This window comes from Heterodontus francisci, chromosome 1 (genome assembly GCF_036365525.1).
Source record: "Heterodontus francisci isolate sHetFra1 chromosome 1, sHetFra1.hap1, whole genome shotgun sequence".
Taxonomy (NCBI): Eukaryota; Metazoa; Chordata; class Chondrichthyes; order Heterodontiformes; family Heterodontidae; genus Heterodontus; species Heterodontus francisci.
The window spans coordinates 167,242,228-167,266,719 of record NC_090371.1 but is presented as its reverse complement, the minus strand read 5'-3'; the positions used below and the strand labels follow the sequence as shown (position 1 = coordinate 167,266,719).

Here is a 24,492-nt window from a genome sequence, read left to right as displayed (position 1 = left end):
ACTGTGGAATATGTTGCACCTAATGTTCCACTGCTGTAATGTCTTTTCCTTGCCTGCTTGTAGCACTTGTATTTTTAATGTACTATTGTGTACCAGAGTTAAAAACTGGATTTTGTACATGAAGGTAAACTGGCAGTGACATTTCAGTTAGCATGTAGCAGCTTTTAACTTTGGCTGTGGGGGGCGGAGGGGGTAAATGGAGAAAGACAAAGGTAACCGTAATGGCAGAAGTATATTTTCGAAAAGTGTACCTGTTTAAAGTGTTCCCAAGCAATATCAAGGCCCACATTAAAATTACTTCCTTTCCACCCAGTTTAGGAGAGGGTTTGAAAAGTATGAAATTTCAATCCAAAACAAAGCAAAACTCGAGCATAAAAATGGTAAATATTTAAGGAAAAAAAACTGAATTATTCTAATTTTGGTACCAAATATAAATACTTACCACTTTAAGCAGAACAGCTTTTTTTTTGCAATAGGTCTATACACAATTTTTTTAAAGCTGCTTCTTGATGGATTTATGAATGGTTCTTGAACATGTCACTGGCCAGAATTAAGGATCACAATAAAAACAATTGAGCTCCTGTGAACTAAGACATGCCACCATAAAAGCATACTCTCCACACTTTAAGATATCAGTGCTTAGATCCAACACATAAATAGCAAGTTCAATACCTTGAGAACACGGAGGGGCTTGCTGGGATTTGTTTCATCCAGATAGTTAATATAACCAGAAAGTGAAACGCTCAGCAGATAATTCTGTTGCCACAAGCAGCCCAATTGTTGGTCCAGTACATCAGACCCCATGTTAAATGTTGTCACTGCAGAGTTGGCTTCAACATCCCATAGTTTAACAGTCTTATCGCCAGAAGCAGAAAGTAGGCGTGTACCATCAGGATTCCAACTAATCTGTTGGAGGCAAATGATATTACAAAAGTTTAAATGGATAGTGCTTCAACCAATAATGAGGCTAATTGTCTGGAAGCTTAAAATAGTTACAAGAGGTTGCGGCTAATGTGAATAGTTGCATGTTCAATTAAGATCAACATTAAGTCTAATGCAGTAAGCAACGCTTAGTACGGTGACTGAGGGCCTTAAAACAAACTTACAGCATATACACCTCCCTTGTGGGCCTCATCACCTCCAAGAGCACATAACAGATTTCCATCCATCCCATCATAGATAAAAATCTAGTTTGAAAACATACACAATTAGTACACAAAATGAAATACAGAATTAAGCAAAGAAAAACTTAGATCAAGTATTACATTTTTGCAAGAGATGGAGAATTTTTTTTCTCTGAGGGTCGTGAGTCTTTGGAATTCGCTTCCTCAAAAGGCAGTGGAAGCAGAGTCTTTGAACATTTTTCAGGCAGAGGTAGATTGATTCTTGCTAAGCAAGGGGGTGGAGGGTTATCGGGGGTAGGTGGAAATATGGAGTAATCAGTTCACCCATGAACTTATTGAATGGCGGAGCAAGCTCGAAGGGCCAAGTGGCCTACTCCTGCTCCTAATTCATATGTTTGAACGCAATAATCTCCAAACTGCATTTGTATATGGAGATAGCTAAATAAGACATGTGTGAAGTGAATAATAAGTACGACAATCTAAGAAACATGCAGAACTTAAGAAAACACATCTAAATTCCCCCCTCTATTTAAAATAAATCACCTATACATGAAAGATTGATATTAGGCTGATGCAACAAAAAAAATTGGCATTACATATTAGCAGTATGTGTCAGTGTTTGGCATTAAAAACAGAAAATCCTTCTAAAGTTATAATTGAAGTGTCCTTTGTAACATAATCTTTGTTGAAAACTGAAGCCCGTTAGTACAAATTTGATTTAAATATTTGTTCAAAAATAGTTTCAAAGATGGCTTTAAAGATATATTAAAACATTAAGTAGCTTTTGAAAGCACTACTTTCCTACTAATTATTCAGTGGCCTCCAACTGTCCCTTCAACCAGAAAAGTCAGTCACAGTTACATGGCATAGTTCTTCCACACACGTTGCAAAAGTGTCCCGAACCAGATGCAGGGTCCTTCTTTGTATATTTAAATTGATTTAATGCTAATTCCAGGCAGCTGCCAGGCATATTTTAAAAAAAGTATGAGGAACATTATTGTGGCAGTCATGCAGATATGATGCAGGACCTTCAGCCCAAAAATTGACATATACTGCACTACAGCATGGCTACCTGACCCAAACCCGACGATGTGTGTCGGGTTCGGGTCGGGTCGCTCTTCTGGGTCCGGCATTCGGGCTCGGGTCAGAAATACTATCACCAGCTCTGGTACGTGGCTCCAATGTTAATGTACTTTTTGGACTTGAAAGGTTGTTTAGTTACAGTTATTTTAAGCTTGTGTAGATAAGCAACAAAGTGAAAAATGGAAGCTAGGTTAACTGATGGTTGGGTCGGGTTGGGAAAAAATGAAAGGACTCAGGCCAGGTTGGGTTCGGGTAGGATATGGTTCTGTCGGGCTCGGGTCAGGTTTCATTTGCAGACCTGAGCCAGCCCTTATACTGCACCCATTTTACTGCTAACTAATGGGCTATGGAAAACTTTCTGCATGTCCAGAGGATGCGAGAGGTACTATGCAAATGCTAGTTGTTGCTTAAAATAATTTTACAGATTTGGAATGTATTAAATTTAAGCCTAAATTCTTGTATAATATTCCTGTATTTGTTTGTCAGTTCCTTCCTGCTTTATAGTAAAGTCAAATTTTTTGCTGTCAATCAGGATCGATGATTGTGGTTTGACAAAATACAATATACTGCTAAAATTTGCAGGGTTTGTGTTTGAAGCACGCAGTGGCATTTTCAAAAGGTATAACATTATGAAAATATTTTCAATTAGATGTTAACACATTAATATATTAATAAGACAAGCAAGAAAAGTCACTCGCCACCAAGAGCCAGCTACAGAGGTGCAATATTGGCAAACAGAATATAAACATGTTAATGAAATGGTGCACTGAATAATGACTACATTTTAAAATGTCTTTCATTGTATTTGCATTTGCATGGCGATACTTGCACAGATACTATATTATACTTAATTCAGAGCACTTAAATATCCTCTTTGTAAGTACAAATTTGTTTCAAGATATGGGTTAAGTGTGGCCACCTGCATATCTGAATATGTTTTTTTGCCTTCTAAGTAGTTCACACTGTACAGAGGAATGAAAAGCCACTTCTCTGAAGTGGTGAACTGGGATAAATAATTAACATTCATAGTAGCCATCTTCCAGATTTCATTCAAAGTAAAGAAACAGATCTCACTAGTGTAATAAGATCAGCAGCTTGCTTTCTTTTTGAAATTGCAATTGAAACAAACAGTGGCTACGAATAAGTTAAACACTGCACCTTCAAAAAGGTACATACAGGACCACTATTGGAATTTTAAAAAAATGGCCATCAGTAATACAGAGAATAAACTTCGTTCTTCTGCCAGCATGCAGATTCACTAAGCTCAAATTGTTTCAACATGTAATCAGATCAAGTTCATAGCACTGGAATTTTCACCCTGAAGCAATGTAAGTAGTGAGCACATGCAAATTCAGAAATGAGATACTCCACAACAATTTACATTTATTCTTACCTTCCCATCTGCACCAGCTGAAGCAAACCTGGTCCCATTAGAAGAATATCTCACACAGTTAACAAACCTTGAATGGTTCTATGGGAGAATCAGAGAAGTCAGTCTAGAAAATATATTTCATAAGTTGAAGATAAAATCTAAACTAGAAAAATAAGTTCCTTAAGTTTTAAAGTAGCATAAAGACCATAAATAAAATTGCATATGCCATAACAAGTTGTATCCTTCACAAAACAGACAGTAAAATGCATTGTAAATAATTCTAGATTTCCCCTGGTCATTAAATGCCTTGAACATTATGAAATATGAAGAGAGTCCAACACTATGATGTCCTGAAACAAATGAATTGCAAGAAAACCTTTGGCAAAAATATTTTGTATAGAGACAACCCTATTCATATGCCAAGTAACATACGGTGGGGCTAAAAATCACTATTACAAGAGACAAGGCTGAAGTGTTTGCAAATGTCTTCAGTTAACAGTGCTGAGTTGATGATTCTATTCGGCCCTCTCCTGAGGCTCCCATCATAGCTGTCAGTGACATTAAAATGACATTAAAAAGTTGAACACCGAAAATCAGCACAGAGGGAGCCAAACATTGAATAAGACTGTTCTTATACAGCTATTACACTGGCATCTACCCAATAATGAAAAATTGCTCAGGTATGCCCCCTTCACAAAAAAGGTAACCTGAATAATTCTATCACAAAGACCCTCCTCCCAATCCAACTGGGAGCTAATGTAGGTCAGAAAGCACAGGGCTAATGAGTGAATGGGATTTGGTACAAGTTAGGATACAGGCAGAGTTTTGGAGGAGCTCAAGTTTACTGAGGTTGTAAGGTGGGGGGCTGGACAGAAGAGCACTGGTAGCTGCTGTCTCCAGGCTAGGAGACTGTAACTTGCTATTACATTCTCTCTTCTCTTTGGCCTCCTTGTCTCGAGAGACAATGGGTAAGCACCTGGAGGTGGTCAGTGGTTTGTGAAGCAGCACCTGGAGTGACTATAAAGGCCATTTCTAGAGTGACAGACTCTTCCACAGGCGCTGCAGATAAAATTGGTTGTCGGGGCTGTTACACAGTTGGCTCTCTCCTTGCGCTTCTGTCTTTTTTCCTGCCAACAGCTAAGTCTCTTCGACTCGCCACTCTTTAGCCCCGCCTCTATGGCTGTCCGCCAACTCTGGCGAGCACTGGCAACTGACTCCCACGACTTGTGATCAATGTCACAGGACTTCATATCGCGTTTGCAGACGTCTTTAAAGCGGAGACGTGGACGGCCGGTGGGTCTGATACCAGTGACAAGCTCGCTGTACAATGTGTCCTTGGGATCCTGCCATCTTCCATGCGCTCATATGGCCAAGCCATCTCAAGCGCCGCTGGCTCAGTAGGGTGTAAATGCTGGGGAAGTTGGCCGCCTCGAGGACTTCTGCGTTGGAGATATGGTCCTGCCACCTGATGCTAAGGATTCTTCACAGGCAGTGAAGATGGAATGAATTGAGAGGTCGTTCTTGGCTGACATATGTTGTCCAGGCCTTGCTGCCGTAGAGCAAGGTACTGAGGACACAGGCTTGATACACTCGGACTTTTGTGTTCCATGTCAGTGCGCCATTTTCCCACACTCTCTTAGCCAGTCTGGACATAGCAGCGGACGCCTTTCCCATGCGCTGTTACATTACTTTAATAAATTAGTAACAAGATAACTAAACAGATAAATAAGGTTTAGACAGAGATGGCAGGGCAGGTGGTGCGCTGTAACTACAGTATGTGGGAGTTTGTGGAAAGCAGCGCAATCCCAGACAACCATATCTGTCCTAATTCTCTGCAGCTCAAGCAACTTCAGCTCAGAGTTGCTGAAGTGGAATCAGAGCTACAGACATTGTGGAGCATTAGGGATACTTTGTTCCAGGAGGCAGTCACACCCCTTAGGTTAAGTAGAACTTTAGAGTTGGTCAATGGCCAGGGATAGGAGGATGTGACAGTGTCAGGCAGCTATGGGGAATCAGCATGCAGTAATGGAGGAGCCTCGGTCCTTGACTTTGACAAACAAGTACAAGATACTTGCTACCTGTGTGGATGAGAACAAAGATTGTGGGGTAGATGGGCACATTGACCATAGCACCATGGTGCAGGATGCCATTCAAGTGGCAGAGTCAAAAGGATTGTGGTGGTGATAGGGGCACAGTATAGTCAGGGGGAATAAATACTATTCTCTGCAGCTGCGACTGGGAGTTCCAAAGTTGTGTTGCCTGCCCGGTGCCAGAACGAAAGACATTGCCTCACAGCAGATGAACTTGGAGTGGAGGAGGAGGATCCAGCTGTCATGGTTCACATAGGAACCAATGACATAGGTCTAAAGAGAAATGATATTCTGAGTGGGTTCGAGGAGTTAGGGTCCAAATTAAAACACGACCTCAAAAGGCAATATCTTTGGATTGCTACCTGAGCTATATGCCAAATGGCATAGTGTCAAGCAGTTTAAAGAATTAAACTCGTGGTTCAAAGTAATAAAAAAAAGTGCCAGAAATACTCAACAGGTCTGATGAAAGGTCACTGACCTGAAACATTAACTTTGCTTCTCTCTCCACAGATGCTGCCAGACCTGCTGAGTATTTTCAGATTTCCAGTATCTGCAGTCTTTTGCTTTTATTTATCGTGGCTCAAAGTGTTGTGTGGGAAGTAAAGGTTTCAATTCATGGGGCACTGACACCAGTATTGGGAGCTGTTCCATTTGGATGGGCTCCACTTAAACCAGGCTGGGATCAGTGCCCTGGCAAATTGTATAATTAGGGCTGTGGATAAAGTTTTAAAAAAAGGGATTGTGGGGGGAGGGCACAAGCAAAGGGAAATTTAGAAATCTAAAGACAAAGTCAAGGCAATAGAACAGTGTAGCGATTTGGATAAAGACAAGCAGTGTGGGACATAGAGTTTAGCAGCAATAGTGCAGTGAATAAGGTCCATGCAAAGAATGGTAGTTTAAAAAAGGGTTATATAAATGAGATAGATGAACTAGCGACATAAACAGAGATAAATGATTTAATCTAACGGCCATTACAGAGACATGCTTACAAGGTGACAAAGGTTAGGAAATAAATATTCCAATAAATATCAACAATATCGAAAAGACAGGCAGAATGGGAAAAAATGGTAGCCGTTAGTACTGACTTAAGGACAGTATTAAAAAAGAATCTTGGTTCAGAAGATCAGGAAGCAGAAACAGTATGGGTGGGGATTAAGAATGAAGAGTAGTTTATAGGCCCTCTAACAGTAGTTTCTTAACCTTAGAAGCATGTCTCTGTTATGGCCATTAGATGTAAATCATGTATCTCTTTATTCTATTGGACAGAGCATTAAGCAAAAATAATTGGAACTTTAACAAAGGCAATCAAATAGGCAAAGGTAGTCTGGAAGATGAGTTTGTAGAATACTTTCGTGACAGTTTCCTGGAATAATACGCTGTGAAACGAACCAGGGACGAAGCTATTTTAAAATCTAGTATTGTGCAATGAGGCAAGTTTAATTAGAAATCTCATAGCAATAGATCTGCTGGAAAACTGATAATACAATTGAATTCCATGTTAAATTTGAAAGCGACATACTCCAGTTCCAAACAAGAATTCTGAACTTAAAATCAGTTACACAGGTTATGAGAGGAGAGCTGGCTAAGGTTTAATCAACTAAAAGTTATGGCTGTAAAGAAACTGTGGGAAACCCTTAAAGCAGGAATTCAAAAGGTTCAACAAAACTACATTCCATTAAAAAAACATCTCAGCTTACTAGGGAAGTTAAAGAAAGGATTAGATTAAAAGGAGGCTCATAATGTTGAAAAGAATAGTAAGCCTGAGGATTGGGGGTGTTGTATAAACCAGAAAAGGGTGACAAACAAAAAATTGATACTGGGGTGGGGGGGGGGGTGGAAAGCAATGAGTAAACTAGCCAGCAAAATAAACAGACTGTAAGAGCTTTTACAAGTATATGAAAAGGAGCAGAGCAGCTTAAATAAATATTGGCCCCTTAGAGAAAGAGGCGAAGACACTGAACAAATATTTTGTGCTTGTCTTCACAGTAGAAGACACAAATTACATACCAGAAATACAGGGTAACCAAGAGCAAGGAACTTAAGGTAACTAATATCAAGAAAAAGTACTGGAGAAACTTTAGGTACTAAAAGCCAACATATCCCCAAGACCTGATGACCTACATCCTAGGGTTCTAAAAGAGGTAACTGTCGAGATAGTGGATGCACTGGTAATGATTTTCCAAAATTTCTGAGATTCTAGAATAGTTCCAAAAGATTGGAAGCTAGCAAATGTAACACCGCCATTTAAGTAGGGAGAGAGAAAACAGGGAACTACCAACCAGTTCGCCTGACAGTCGGAAAAATGCTGGGCTCTGTTAAGGAAATCTTAACATTGCACTTAGAAAATCATTATATGATCAGTCATATTCAATATGGTTTTATGAAAATAAATTTGTCAAACACAATTTTCCTAAGAGTTTTTTTTTGAGGATGTAACTAATAGGGTAGATAAGGGGGAACCAATAGATGTCATATACATGGATTTCCAAAAGACACTCAATAAAGTACCACACAAAAGGCTAATAAGCAAGATAAAGGCGCAGGGAGTTGGGGGTAGTATATTAGCATGGATAAGCAATCTGTGAACGGACAGGAAGTATAGTGATAAACAGGACATTTGCACGTTGACAGGCTGTAGCTAGGAGTGCCGTGAGGATCAGTGCTGGGGCCTCAGCTATTTACAATCTACATTAAAGACTGAGACAAAGAGACCAAGAGTAATGTATCTAAATAAAAACAAAGTGCTGGAAATACTCAGCAGGTCTGACAGCATCTGTGGATAGAGAAGCAGAGTTAACATTTCAGGTCTATGACCTTTTATCAGAACTGGTTCGGATGAAAGGTCACAGACCTGAAACGTTAACTCTGCTTCTCTCTCCACAGATGCTGCCTGACCTGTTGAGTATTTCCGACACTTTGTTCACTTTGTTTTTATTTCAGATTTCCAGCATCTGCAGTATTTTGCTTTTATAGTAATGTATCTAAGTTTGTTGATGACACAATGCGAAGTGGGAGTGTAAGCTGTGAGAAGTACACAGAAGCTGAGGAGATATATACAGGTTAACTGAATGGGCAACAAGGTGACAAATGGAATATAATGTGGGCAAGTGAGGGCATTCACTTTGGTAGCAAGAACAGAAAAGCAGAATTTTATTCCCCCAAAAAGTTGTGAACCTTTTAAAATGTTGATGTTCAGAGAGTCTTTGGCATACAAGGAACACAAAGGTGGCATGCAGGTACAGCAAGCAAATAGGAAGGCAAATGGCATGATGACCATTATTGTAAAGGGATTGGAGTACAACAATGAGGACGTCTTGCTGCAATTGTACAGGACATTGGTGAGACCACACCTGGAATAGTGTGCGCAGATTTGGGTCTCCATATTTAAGAAACGATTATAGATGCATTGGAGGTGGTACAGTGAAGGTTCATTAGATTGGTTCCTGGGATAAATTGGGCCTATAATCTCTGAAGAATGAGAGGTGGTCCCATTGAAACAGAATATTCTGAGGGGTTGACACCAAGAGGTTGTTTCTCCTGGGTGCGGAATCTAAAACATGGGAGTACTATCTCAGGTCAAGGGATCGGTCATTTAGGACTGAGGAGGAGGAAAAACTTCTTCACTTAAAGGGGTGTGAATCTTTGGAATTCTCGGCCCCAGGGGGCTATGGATGTTCCATCGTTGAATACATTTAAGGCTGAAATAGACAGATTTTGGGTCTCAGGGAATCAAAGAATAGGGGTAGCAGGAGGAAAGTGAAGTTGAGGCAGAAGATCAGCTGTGATCACACTGAATGGTGGAACAGGCTCGAGGAGCCATATGGTGCACTCCAGCTCCTATTTATTATGTTTTATATGGGAACAGCATCAGGCCATTCAGCCCCTCAAGCCTGTTCTGCCACTGAATGAGATTATGGTTGATCTGTGATCCAACTGCATACTCTTTTGCCCCATATCCCTTTGCTAACAAAAATTTCTCAGTACAAAATTAATTGATATAGAATCAATTGCTGTTTGTAGAAGAGTTACAAACTTCTACCACCCTTTTTGTGTAGAAGCGTTTCCTAATTTCAATCCCGAAGGATTGGCTCTAATCATTAGACTATGTCCCTAGTCCTAGACTCAACTAGCAGAAATGGGGTAGATAGAGAACACCCATCTGTTCTCCCCATTACCTTAAACTTCAATCAAGTTACTCCTTACCCTTCTAAATGACAGGGAACACAACTCTGCCTAATCTCTCCTTGTAATTTAACCCTGGGAGTCCAGCTATCATTCTGGTAAATCTACACTGCACTCCCTCCAAAACAAAAAGGCACAACACCTGGGCCTGTTCCTCTAGAGGCAAAAGGCCAGGTGTTGCACCTTTTTTTGAATTAAACCAAAGTGCGGGGGACGATAGTTCACTGGTGCACTCTCCATGGCAACGCTTCGATCACAGTCAACTTGTCAACCAATCAGCACCCTTTTCTCATGCAGTATAAACTGTTGCTCCCTTTGAAATTTTGCATTCTTGTCTGTCCTGATGAGTGCAAGATGAAAAGCTTCGACAGCATCTCTTTTTTCAGCAATATCCTTCTGAAAGTGAGGAGCGGTTGGACACAAAGTTCAGTTGAAGCCGAACCAGTGTTTCATACAGGTTTATCATAACTTCTTTGTTGTATACTCTATGCCTCTATTTATAAAGCCCAGGACCCTATATGCTTTATTAACCACTTTCTCAACCTGCTCTGCAACCTTCAATGATTTGTGCACATATATCCCCAGGTCCCTCTGCTCCTGCACCCTTTTTAGAATTGTACCCTTTAATTTACATTACCTCCTTATTCTTCCCACTAAAATGAATCACTTCACACTTTCTGCATTAAATATCATCCGCCACTTGTCTGCCCATTTCACCAGCCTGTCTATGCCCTCTTGAGGATTATCACTTTGTCACACAGTTCACAATATATCCAAGTTTTGTCATCTGCAAATTTTGAAATTGTGCCCAAGTCTAGATCATTAATACGTATCAAGAAAAGCAGGACTACTGACCTGCTCCTGCGTAACTACTGAAGTCAAGGTTCTGCAATCTTAAATGGTCTGAATTGACATGACACCAAGTGGGACAGGGAAGCAGACATTAAGAAAGCTGGCTAGATCAGGTTCTCAGTCCGAGAATATTAAATTTGAAGCTTCTCTGATCACCTCAATCATCACCTTGTTCATTTCCTTGCCAGTGAAACCACTCCTAGGTTTCATTCAATCAGGGCTCAATGCTCATTAAAGTTAGCTGATATTCCAAAGCGAAGACAAACACCTTTGAGAAGCTGTGTCAGAAAAGTCAATGTAATCACAGCAGAGGCACAAGAGGATTGGATCTGGAAAAAAAAAATGGAGGCTTATGGCAGATTCGGAGCTCCGAAAACAGTGGAGGCACAAGAGGAGTACAGAGTATGGAGGGGTACTACAAAAATTAGGAGAGCGAAGAAGGGGCATGATAAAGGAAAATCCTATGGCATTTTATAAGTATATTAAGGGCAAGAGGATAACCAGGGAAAGAGTGGGGCCATTCGGCACCAAAGGGGCAATGTGTGTGGAGCCGGAGGACATAGGTGAGGCTTTAAACCACTACTTTGCATCTGTGTTCACTATGGAGAAGGACGATGTAGGTGTAGAGATCAGGGAGGGGGATTGTGATATACTTGAACATATTAAGCATTGAAAGGGAGGAAATATTAGCTGTTTTAGCTGGCTTAAAAGTGGATAAATCCCCAAGCCCAGATAAGATGTATCCCAGACTGTTAAGTGAGGCAAGGAAGGAGATAGCAGAGGCTCTGACACAAATTTTCAAATCCTCTCTGGCCACAGGAGAGGTACCAGAGGACTGCAGGACAGCGAATGTGGTGCCATTATTCAAGAAGGGTAGCAGGGATAAACCAGGCAATCACAGGACGGTATGTCTAACATCAGTGGTTGGAAAAACATTGGAAAAAATTTCGAAGGACAGGATTAATCTCCACTTGGAGAGGGAGGGATTAATCAGGCATCGTCAGCATGGCTTTGTCAGGGGAGATCGTGTCTAACTAACTTGATTGAATTTTTCGAGGCGGTGACTAGATGTGTAGATGAGGGTAAAGCAGTTGATGTAGTCTACATGGACTTCAGTAAGGCTTTTGATAAGGTCCCGCATGGGAGATTGGTTAAGAAGGTAAGAGCCCATTGGATCCAGGGGAATTTGGATCCAAAATTGGCTTAGCGGCAGGAGGCAGAGGGTGATGGTCGAGGGTTGTTTTTGCGAGTGGAAGCCTGAGACCAGTGGTGTACCGTAGGGATTGGTGCTGGGACCCTTGCTGTTTGTAGTGTACATTAATGATTTAGACGTGAATATAGGAGGCATAAGTAAGTTAGTTCGCAGATGACACGAAAATTGGTGATGTCATAAATAGTGAGGAGGAAAGCCTTAGATTACAGGACGATACAGATAGGCTGGTAAGATGGGTGGAGCTGTGGCAAATGGAATTTAATCCTGAGAAGTGTGAGGTGATGCATTTTGGGAGGACTTAACAAGGCAAGGGAATATACAATGGATGGTAGGACCTAGGAAGTACAGAAGGTCAGAGGGACCTTAGTGTACTTGTCCATACATCACTGCAGCACAGGTAGATAAGGTGGTTAGGAAGGCATATGGGATACTGACCTTTATTAGCCGAGGCACAGAATACAAAAGCAGGGGAGGTTAAGATGGAGCTGTAAAATGCTGGTTAGCCACAGCTGGAGTACTGTGTACAGTTCTGGTCACCACACTATAGCAAGGATGTGATTGCACTGGAGAGTGTGCAGAGGAGATTCACCAGGATGTTGTTTGGGCTGGAGCATTTCAGCTATGAAGAGAGACTGGATAGGATAGCGTTGTTTTCCTTGGAGCAGAGAAGGGTGAGAGGGGACATGATTGAGATATACAAAATTATGAGGGACATTGATAGAGTAGATAGGAAGAAACTTTTTCCCTTAGCGGAGGGATCAATAACCAGGGGGCATAGATTTAAGGTAAGAGGAGGGAGGTTTAGATGGGATTTGAGGAAAAATGTTTTCACCCGGAGGGTGGTTGGAATCTGGAACTCACTGCCTGAAGAGGTGGTAGAGGTAGGAACCGTCACAACATTTAACAAGTATTTAGATGAGCACTTGAAACGCCACAGCATACAAGGCTATGGGCCAAGTGCAGGAAAATGGGGTTAGAACAGTTAGGTGCTTGACGGCCGGCACTGACACAACGGGCCTGTTTCCGTGCTGTAACGCTCTATGACTTGATTACATAACCTAAAGGACATAAATCAAGTTACGGATTCCTATTTTAACTAGCTTTTATAAAAATAGATACTTAGGAGCTGCAACCTACTATTTGTTTGAGTTTCTTCAGCTGAAAGTGATGATGCTGGAATCTCGGCTAAGTTCAAGACTGAAACTGGCAAAAGCTTCTGACGTAAAACCCTATTCTAAGCATTTTGAACAATTCTACAGAACAAATTGAAATCTAGTTATTGTAAGTTTTTTTTTAAAAAAAAGATTATGTCAAGCCTCATTTCTCGCAGTACATTTTCAACTTAGTGGAGAAACAAGTTAACAGTCAAAACGATGTTCAAAAATATTGAGCAATTTCATCAAGTTTCCATCTCCTTTACAGCCAAGACTCTGCGGAATGCTTATTCTAGATTCCTTGTTTTTATACCTTCTTAGTAATTCTAATCATGTTCCATTTTTTGATTTGTAAGTTTTTAAACTTCAGTTGCGATTGTATTATAAATACGTAATTTTAGCCAGCCAATTATGTCCGTATGCAACAAGTTTGTGTATATACTTTAAGTGATACAGGCGAAGCACATTCTAGACACAACTGATCATACATGTAATAAAATCAACATGAACCTATGTATTCTATAAATGTGAAACTGCAAACCGCTTAAAATTTGGGAACTTTATCTCTATGGAACAATGATGTTAGAGTTATGATTAATCATATAGCTCCAAACTTTTAATTGCACAACTCATACAGTAACTGATCTGTTCATTAAAACACTATTACAATTTTAATAGGTCACTTACAGAAATTGTACACTGGAATTTCAAAGGTAGTGCATGAAAAAACACGCAGGAGCAATCATCACTGCCAGTCACAACTCGGAATGGCCGATTTGGCTTAAAAGTTATGCTGTTTACAACTTTGCTGTGGCCGGTGAATGATCCAACAGAACTTCCTGTGTCCCACTGGAAGACTGCGCCATATCTGGAATGATTCAAACATGATCAATACTCTTAATCAATATAAACAGATACAGTATACAGGTACAGGTTTACTATTCCACAGTGCTGTCCCAGCTAACTTCCACTCTTACCTGTCCTAAAGCCTGTACTGGTTTCTCTTCTGCTTACACGTCACATTGGGCATTCCCAGGATTCTATTCTTGCCCAGCTTTTAACATCTACATACTCTCCTTCAGCAGTATCATAGATGGGAGAGTCAGCTTTCACATGTATGCCAATGTCAGTCTGCTCTTTCTCTCTATCACCATTCTGGACCACCGCTGCTGTCTGACTGCTCAACTGGTATTAGCGGAGGGGTCAATAACCAGGGGGCAAAGATTTAAGGTAAGAGGAGGGAGGTTTAGACGGGATTTGAGGAAAAATGTTTTCACCCGGAGGGTGGTTGGAATCTGGAACTCACTGCCTGAAGAGGTGGTCGAGGTAGGAACCGTCACAACATTTAACAAGTATCTAGATGAGCACTTGAAACGTCCTGGAATAGCATGAGCTTCCATCAACTCAAATTGTAAAACCCAAGTTATCATGTTTAGCTTCCAGCAAAAACTCCACACCTTACTCCGCTACATTCTTCATCCAGTCAGCTCACTCAGGTTGGAACCCATAGTCCCCAGTTTCAGTGTCCTGTTACACCTCAAACTGAGCTTCAGAGCCTGCATCCCTAACCACCATCAAAACTATCCATTTCTATCTCTTTAAACATTATTCTCCACCTTTACCTCATTGCCATTATAACTGAAACCAATGTCCACAACCTTAGCTTTTCCAGACTCATTTGATTAAATGCTATCCTTAGCCCTTTATGAATTCCAGCTTGTTCAACACTGTCCTAGCCTGTCCAAGTCCTATTGCCTTGTCCTCACCAGTTCCCATTCCCCAACACAATTTCAAAACCCTGTCCTCACTTCAGTCAATAGCCTCATGCCTCCACAAGACTCAAACACTACACAGCCCCTTGAACTGCTCTGCCATTCAATAAGATCAGGGCTGAACTCTTACATCTACTCCACTTTCCTGCCCTATTCCAGTTCCCATGATTCTCAGCACCCAAATAAATATCTCAAGCTGTCGTGAATATACCGATTCACTTAACATCCACAGCCCTCTGAGATAGAGAATTCCGAAGATTCACAATCAGTGTCATCAGTACTAAATGGTCAATCCCTTACCTTGAGACTATGACCCTAGTTTCAGACTCTCCAGCCAGGGGAAGCAGCCTCTCAGCCTTTAAGAATCCTATATGTTTCAGTGAGATCACCTCTCATTCTTATAATCTCCAGAAAATATAGGCCATTCTACTCAATCACTCCTCACAGGACCGCCCTTTCATTCCAGCAATCAATCTAGTGAACGTTCATTGCACCCCCTCCAAGGCAAGTAAGTCCTCCCTTTAGGTAAGGAGACCAAAACTATACATAGTGCTCAAGGTATGATCTCACCAAAGCCCTATATAATTGCAGCAAGATTTCCTTACTGTAATAGCCAGCCCCCTTGCAATAAGGGCAAACATACCATTTGCCTTCCTAATTGCTTGCTGTGCCTGAATGTTGACTTTATGCTTCACGGACAAGTTCCCTCAAGTCCCTGATTACTAACATTTACTCGTCTTTCACCTTTTAAAAAAAATAGACTGCTTTTCCATTCTGCCCACCAACATGGATAATTTTACACTTCCCCACATTATACTCCATCTGCCATCTTCTTGCTCAATTAACTCATTATAATCCCTTTGCATCTTCAGGAAACTTGGATATATTCCACTCGGTCCCCTCAATGTCAACAATGACTCAGTTGGTAGCACTCCCACCTGAGAGAGGTGGTTCTGGGTTCACGTCCCACTCCAAGACTTGACACAAAAATCGAGGCTGACGCTCCAGTGCAGTATTGAGTGAGTGCTGCACCTTCAGAGATGCAGTCTTTCAGATGATACGTTCAACAGAGGCCTCGTCCGTCCTCTCAGTTGAATGCAAAATATCCCATGGCAGTATTTCAAAGAGCAGGGGAGTTAGCCCCGGTGTCCTGGCCAATATATATCTCTCAATCTCTCAAAAACAGATTACCTGGTCATTATCACATTGCTACGTGCAAATTAGCTGCATTATTTTCTACATTATAGACTTTAATTATCGAAACAAAGAATGGGATAGTCGTAGTGTAAAGGGCAGTGAGGGACAAGAGTTCCTAGACTGTGTTCATGAAAATTTTCTGCAGCAGTATGTTTCCAGTTCAACGAGAAAGGAGGCACTGAGACACCTAATTCTTGGGAATGAGGTGGGCCAAGTGGATCAGGTGTCAATAGAACATTTAGGGGACAGTGATCATTGTATCATAAGGTTTGGGCTAACTATGGAAAAGGACAAACAACAATCCAGAGCAAGATTAATTAACTGGGAAAAAGCCAACTTCAATGGGGTGTCACAAACTTGTGTTTATTTTTTCTCCTTGGATTAAAAAATGATATGCCTTTGAGACTGTTAAGAAAAACTGTGCACCTTTAAGGGAAAAGTAGTTCTGGAATTTCAGAGGCACAGTGTGCCAGCAGCTCCATTTTTGTTACCTAGACAACAGCAGGAGAGAGAGAGGGGTCACATGGTTTAACATTTCCACTTAACTGTGTAAAACTGGCAAAAACCAGTATGAATCAGTTAGTTTTGAGACACTTTTCAGCAAAGCGTACTGAAGAGAGAGGAGCTGTTTTATTCTCTCTCAGCAGAAATTCTACAAGGAGCTACAGGCCAAATTAATTGCCTAAAGTGGAAAGGACCCTTTTAAAAGACCATCTGGTATTGCTGAAGGAACCGTTGATGCCTGCTGCAGCCGAAGAGTTTGAATGCCTATCAAAATGAGATTGCTTCATCAAATCCACATGACTCCAAGTGGCCTGTGATTATTTCCACATTGGAACATCTCATCCATCAGGAACGTAACGCACAAAGGTTTATTAATTTTTTCTTAAGCAGCTAATTTTTTTTTTTAAACACTGCTTTTACAACCGGTTAACTACTGTTATTTTTGAGTGAGAGAGAGAGAGATTGAGGGAGTTAGATTAAAATAACTGATATGGTCTTTAGACATAAGTTTATCTTAGTAGTGTTTAAGAGTTAGTTTTAATAAATAGTTAATTTGTTGTTGTCCAATGATACCTGGTTTGGTCTGTTTTATTCTGGGGGTTACTAGAGTGTTTGATTTGGCTGTTTTTCGGTTGGGTGGAAAGCTTTAAATAATATGCTGCGTGATGGGACTGAATTGACAAGCGTATTGCTCCCGCCGCGGTCGTAACAGGGGCAAGAAGTGATCTGGGATGAATAAATTGGAGTCAAAGGTTGGCGGAAAAAATGACAGCTAAACAATGAGCTATATTCAAAGAAGTGATAGTTCCGGCACAGTCAAGGCATATTCCCTCAAAGGGGAAAAGTAGGGTACACAAATCCAGAGCTCTCTGTATGACAAAAGATATAGAGATTAAGATAAAGAAAAAGTGTTCAACAACAGATGCCAAATAGAAAATACTATCGAGAGCTAGGCTGAATATCGAGGGATCAGAGGGGAAGTGAAAAGAAAACAAAGAGAAGCAGAGAGAGTATGAAGAGAGATTGGCAGTTCACATAAAAGGGAATCCCAAGGTTTTCTGTAGCTATATATATTGCAAAAAAGTGGTAAAAGGAGTAGTTAGACCGATTAGGGACCAGAAAGGGATTTACGTACGGAGGTAGAGGGCATAGCTGAGCTATTAAATGAATACTTTGCATCTTTCTTTACTAAGCAAGATGCAGCAACCCAAGCAAAGGTGGAAGAGGAGGTAATTCAGACACTAGAAGGGTTTCAAATTGATAAGGAGGTATTGAATAGACTGTCTGTACCTAAAGTGGATAAGGCACCAGGACCGGATGAGATGCATCTAAGGATACTGAAGGAAGTGAGTGGAAATTGCAGAGGCACTAGCCACAATTTTTCAGTCTTCTTTGGACTCCGGGATGGTGTCAGAGGGCTGGAGAACTGCAAACGTTACACCCTTGTTCAATAAAGGACGTAAAAGAAAAGCCCAGCAACTACAGGCCAGTCAGATTAACTTCGGTGGTGGGGAAAATTCAAGAAAAAATAATGAGACACAAAATTAATAGTCACATGGATAAATGCAGGAAAATCATGTTTAACTAACTTGGAGTTTTCTGAAGAGGTAACAGAGAGGACTGATGAGGGCAATGCAGTTGATGTGGTGTACAAGGGAAAAGGCATTTGATACAGTGCCACACAGCAGACTTGAGAGCAAAGTTATAGCTCATGGAATAAACACGACAGATGCAACATGGATACGGAATTGGCCAAGTGACAGGAAACAAAGTTGTGGTTGATGGACGTTTTTCGTGCTGGAGGAAGGTTTGTAGTGGAGTTCCCCAGGGGTCAGTATTGGGACCCTTGTTTTGCCAGATATAAATTAATGGCCGAGACCTTGGTGTACAGGGCACAGTTTCAAAGCTTACAGATGATATGGAACCTGGAAGCATTGTGAACGGAGGACGATAGCACAGAACTTCAAAAGGACGTAGACAAGTTGGTTGAATGGGCGGATAGGTGGAAGATCATGTTCAATGTGGAAAAATGTGAAGTGATTCATTTTGGTAGGAAGAACACGGTGAGAAACAAAATAAAATTAAGGATATAATTCTAAAGGGGGTGCAGGAGCAGAGGAATCTGGTTGCGTATGTGGCGGCACGACAGCTTGAGAGCTGTTAATAAAGCATACGGTATCCTGGCTTTATTAATAGGGGCATAGAGTACAAGAGCAAGAAGTTATGATGAACTTGTATAAGACACTATCTGTGGAAAGAGAAGCAGAGTTAACGTTTCGGGTCAGTGACCCTTCATCGATGACCCGAAACGTTAACTCTGCTTCTCTTTCCACAGGTGCTGCCAGACCTGCTGAGTGGTTCCAGCATTTCTTGTTTTTATTTCAGATTTCCAGCATCCGCAGTATTTTGCTTTTATTATATAAGACACTAGTTCGGCCTCAGCTAGAGTACTGCATCCAGTTCTGGGTGCCATGCTTTAGGAAAGATGAGAAGGCGTTCGAAAGGGTGCACAGAAAATTCACGAGAATGGTTCCAGGGATGAGGAACTTCAATTATGAAGATACATTGGAGAAGTTGGGACTGTTTTCCTCGGAGATAAGGAGGTTGAAAGGAGATTTGATAGAGGTATTCAAAATCATGAGGGGTCTGGACAGAGTAGATAGGGAGAAACTGTTCCCACTCATGAAAGGATAGAGAACGAGAGGGTACAGATTAAAAGTAATTGGTAAAAGCAAAAGTGACACGAGCAAGAACTTTTTCATGCAGCGTGTGGTTAAGGTCGGAAATGTACTGCCTGAGAGCGTGTTGGAGGCAGGTTCAACTGAAGAGAAATGTACAAGAAAAAAAATGAGTCAGTCTGGAAGGCAGAGCAAACATAGACCTGTTAAGGCACAAGTGAATACTGCAAGGCTGGATTGCATCTATTTTAACGCAAGGAGTCTTACTCGTAAGGCAGATAAATTGAGGGCATTGATTAACACAAGGGAATATGATATTATTGCTATCACAGAGACATGGTTGAGGGAAGGGCAGGACTAGCAGCTCAATATTCCAGGGTATAGAATGTTCAGGCGTGACAGTGGAGGGTGAAAAAGGAGGTGGCATTGCACTGTTGATCAAGGAGTCAATTACTGCAGTAAGGAGGGATGATATCTTAGAAGGTTCCTCAAATGAGGCCATATGGGTAGAACTTAAAAACAAAAAGGGGGTAATCACTTGGCTGGGAATGTACCACAGGCCTCCAAACAATCAGGAAGAGATAGAGGAGCAGATATGTAGACAAATCTGAGAGGTGTAAAAATAATAGGGTAATAATAGTAGGGGATTTCAACTTCCCCAATATCAACTGGGATAGTCAATGCAAAAGGCTTAAAGGGGGCGGAATTCTTAAAATACATACAGGAGAGCTTTTTGAGCCAGCACGTAGAAAGTCCTACAAGAGAAGGGGCGGTACTGGACCTAAGCCTGGGGAATGAAGCCTGACAAGTGGTAGAAGTGTCAGTGGGGGAGCACTTCAGGAATAGCGACCATAACTCTAAGATTTAAGGTAGTTATAGAGAAGGACAAAGAGGGACCAGAAATAAAAGTACTGAATTGGGGGAAGGCAAATTTCAGTATGATAAAACAGGATCTGGCCAAAGTGGACTGGGAGCAGCTACTTGTAGGAAAGTCTACATCAGACCAGTGGGAGTCAGTCATTCAAAAAGGAAGTAGTGCTCAGTGATGGAGGACAACGATTGTGGTGCCATTATTTAAGAAGGGGTAACAGGGATAAACCAGGTAAATACAAGCCAGTGAGTCCAACATCAATGATAGGGAAACTATTGGAAAAAATTCTGAGGGACAGGATTAATTTCCACTTGGAGAGGCAGGGATTAATCAGGGATAGTCAGCATGGCTTTGGCATGGGGAGATCGTGTCTAAATAACTTGATTGAATTTTTTGAGGTGGTGACTAGATGTGTAGATGAGGGTAAGGCAGTTGATGTAGTCTACATGGACTTCAGTAAGGCTTTTGATAAGGTCCCGCATGGAAAATAGGTTAAGAAGTTAAGAGCCCACGGGATCCAGGGCAATTTGGCAAAGTGGATCCAAAATTGGCTTAGTGGCATAAGGCAGAGGGCGATGGTTGAGGGTTGTTTTTGCAATTGGAAGCCTGACCAGTGGTCTAGCGTAGGGATCGGTGCCGGGATCCTTGCTGTTTATACACACATTAATGATTTAGATGTGAATATAAGAGGTATGATCAGTAAGTTCGCAGATGACACAAAAATTGGTGGTGTCGTAAATAGTGAGGAGGAAAGCCTTAGATTACAGGACGATAAAGATAGGCTGGTAAGATGGGCGGAGCAGCAGCAAATGGAATTTAATCCTGAGAAGTGTGAGGCGATGCATTTTGAGAGGACTAACAAGGTAAAGGAATATGCAATGGATGGTAGGACCCTAGGAAGTACAGAGGGTCAGAGGGACCTGGGTGTATTTGTCCTTTGATCACTGAAGGCAGCAGCACAGGTAGATAAGGTGGTTAGGAAAGCATATGGGATACTTGTTTATTAGCCAAGGCATAGAATCTAAGAGCAGGGAGGTTATGATGAAACTGTATAAAATGCTAGTTAGGCCACAGCTGGAGTACTGTGTACAGTTCTGGGCACCACACTATAGGAAGGATGTGATTGCACTGGAGAGGGTGCAGAGGAGGTTCACCAGGATGTTGCCTGGGCTGGAGCATTTCAGCTATGAAGAGAGACTGGATAGGCTAGCATTGTTTTCCTTCGAGCAGAGAAGGCTGAGGGGAGACCTGATAGAGGTATACAAAATTATGAGGGGCATTGATAGGATAGATAGGAAGAAATTTTTTCCCTTAGCGGAGGTGTCAATAACCAGGGGGCATAGATTTAAGGCAAGGGGCAGGAGGTTTAGAGGGGATTTGAGGAAAATGTTTTCACCCAGAAGGTGGTTGGAATCTGGAACATTCTGAAGGGGTGGTAGAGGCAGGAACCCTCAACATTTGAGTATTCAGATGTGCACTTGAAATGCCATAGCATACAAGGTTATGGACCAAGTGCTGGAAAAATGGGATTAGATAGATAGGTGCTTGATGGCCAGCACAGACACGATGGGCCGAAACGCCTGTTTCTGTGCTGCCTAACTCTATGAAGCATTCAAAAGGGAGTTAGACTGTTATATGAAAAGGGAGTATGTGCAGGATTATGGGGAATGCAACTGAGATGGGCACTAGGTTAAATGTTCATTAGGAAAGCCTGTGTAGACACGATGGACCGAGTGGCCTCCTTCTGCACTGTACCAATTCTGAGATTACATTTCAAAAGTAATCCATTAGCTGTGGCATGCCAACTTGCTTTGTGAAATGATAATTTTCTTTAATGCACTGACTGGAGATCTGAATTTCTATTTAAGAAATTTAACAGATAAAAAAAAAAATGATGATTTTGCTAGCAGCTTAGGATGGCCACCTAATTTGCAAGGCCTGTGAGGAGGGAGACTAAAAGTCTGCTCATTCCTCAGCAAGAACCAAGATCCAGGAAATTTAAGGGAACTGCTTGTTCCTTTTCTTTTAGTCAGAAGAAATACTGCTAACTGCTATGTTTGAATCACTGAGTGACTGTCATGTGACAAACCCCTCCCCATCTGTTGGTTTAAGCTTGTGTTTCCCAACAACAGCAAGGAGAAGCTTCTGAACTCTGACACGTGCAGACCCAAGTTGGAGGTCCCTCTCTTTCCATTTTAGCTTACAAGCTTCAAACTTTGTCTGGTGGCTAACCACCTTTGCATACTCCGGCTACAATCACAAACCCCGTTGGAGAAGATCAGAAGCAAAGAAAGCAAACAAGTCAGAGGGAATACAGTGGAAGTAAGTTTCGAGGGAGCAAGACCAGGATGGAAGGCCTCTACTTTAATGACAGGAGTATTGCAGGCAAAACAGATGAGTCAAGGGCAAGGATTGACACGTGGAATTGTGATATAGTAGCCATCATGGAGACATGGTTGAGGGAGGGGCAGGATTGGCAGCTCAATATCCCGGGATATAGAATCTTCAGGTGAGACAGAGGAGGGGGTAAGAGGAGGGGGCATTACAATATTAGTTAGAATCAGTTACTGCAGTGAGAGATGATATCTTGGAGGGGGCATCAAATGAAGCTTTATGGGTAGAGTTTAGGAATATAAAAGGGAGCGCCACATTGCTAGGTGTTTATTATAGACCCTCAGATAGTCAGCAGGAAATTGAGGAGCAAATATGTGCGCAATTCGCAGAGGTGTGTAAAAATAATAGGGTAATTATATTAGATGATTTCAACTTTCCCAACATTAATTGGGATAGACATCGCATTAAGGGCTTTGATGGAGTGGAGTTCTTAAAATGTATACAGGAGAACGTTTTAGCTCAATATGTAGAGGATCCAACAAGGGAGGGTGCAGTGCTGGACCTAATTCTGGGGAATGAAGCCGGACAAGTGGTTGGTGTGTTGGTGGGGGCGCTTTTTGGTGATAGCGACCACAACATGGTACAATTTAAGCTTATTACGCAGAAAGAAATAGACAAGTTGCAAAAAAAGGTTTTGGATTGGGAGAGAGTGAATTTTAGTAAAATAAGGCAGGATCTGGCCAAGGTAGACTGGAAAGAGTTACTTGTTCGGAAATCTACAGAAGAGCAGTGGGGAGCATTCAAAAAGGAAACGGGGAGGGTACAGGCCCAACATTTCCCTCCAGGGTAAATAGGTAGGAGCAACAAGCCGAGAACCGTAGATGACCAGAAACATTCAGGGTACGATGAGAAGGAAAAGAGAGGCTTTTAGTAAATACAAGGACAGCAAATCAATGGAAGCATTAACGGAGGACAGAAAGTGTAGGCTGGAGCTTAAGAAAGCAATTAGGAGAGCAAAGAGGGGATATGAGAAAGCTCTGGTTGGGAAAGTAGGGAAAATCCCAAGATATTCCACAAGTATATCAATGGGAAGAGGATAACCAGGGAAAGAGTAGGACCCATTAGGGACCAAGGGGGAAATTTGTGGGTGGAGCCAGAGGACATTGGTAGGGTGTTGAATGAATACTTCACATCTGTCTTAACCCAAGAGAATTAGAATTAGAACATTACAGCGCAGGACAGGCCCTTCGGCCCTCGATGTTGCGCCGACCTGTGAAACCATCTGACCTACACTATTCCATTTTCATCCATATGTCTATCCAATGACCACTTAAATGCCCTTAAAGTTGGCGAGTCTACTACTGTTGCAGGCAGGGCGTTCCACGCCCTTACTACTCTCTGAGTAAAGAAACTACCTCTAACATCTGTCCTATATCTATCACCCCTCAACTTAAAGCTATGTCCCCTCGTGTTTGCCATCACCATCCGAGGAAAAAGACTCTCACTATCCACCCTATCTAACCCACTGATTATCTTATATGTCTCTATTAAGTCACCTCTCCTCCTCTCCAGCGAAAACAACCTCAAGTCCCTCAGCCTTTCCTCGTAAGACCTTCCCTCCATACCAGGCAACATCCTAGTAAATCTCCTCTGCACCCTTTCCAAAGCTTCCACATCCTTCCTATAATGCGGTGACCAGAACTGCACGCAATACTCCAGGTGCGGTCTCACCAGAGTTTTGTACAGCTGCAGCATGACCTTGTGGCTCCGAAACTCGATCCCCCTACTAATAAAAGCTAACACACCATATGCCTTCTTAACAGCCCTATTAACCTGGGTAGCAACTTTCAGGGATTTATGTACCTGGACACCAAGATCTCTCTGTTCATCTACACTACCAAGAATCTTCCTATTAGCCCAGTACTCTGCATTCCTGTTACTCCTTCCAAAGTGAATCACCTCACACTTTTCCGCATTAAACTCCATTTGCCATCTCTCAGCCCAGCTCTGCAGCCTATCTATGTCCCTCTGTACCCTACAACATCCTTCGGCACTATCCACAACTC

General features: G+C 41.7%; 1 protein-coding gene across 1 annotated transcript in view; it reads right to left on the bottom strand.

Annotated features, from left to right (window-relative positions):
* The window catches only part of wdr1 (WD repeat domain 1), a 78,176-nt gene that overhangs the window by 27,903 nt on the left and 25,781 nt on the right, over window positions 1-24,492 (bottom strand). Inside the window, exons 5-8 of the mRNA XM_068038069.1 lie at window positions 13,758-13,938; window positions 3,601-3,678; window positions 1,107-1,187; window positions 673-906 (exon numbers count right to left, since the gene is read on the bottom strand). Coding sequence (XP_067894170.1) covers window positions 673-906; window positions 1,107-1,187; window positions 3,601-3,678; window positions 13,758-13,938 — 574 coding nt within the window. The remainder of the gene's footprint in view (window positions 1-672; window positions 907-1,106; window positions 1,188-3,600; window positions 3,679-13,757; window positions 13,939-24,492) is intronic.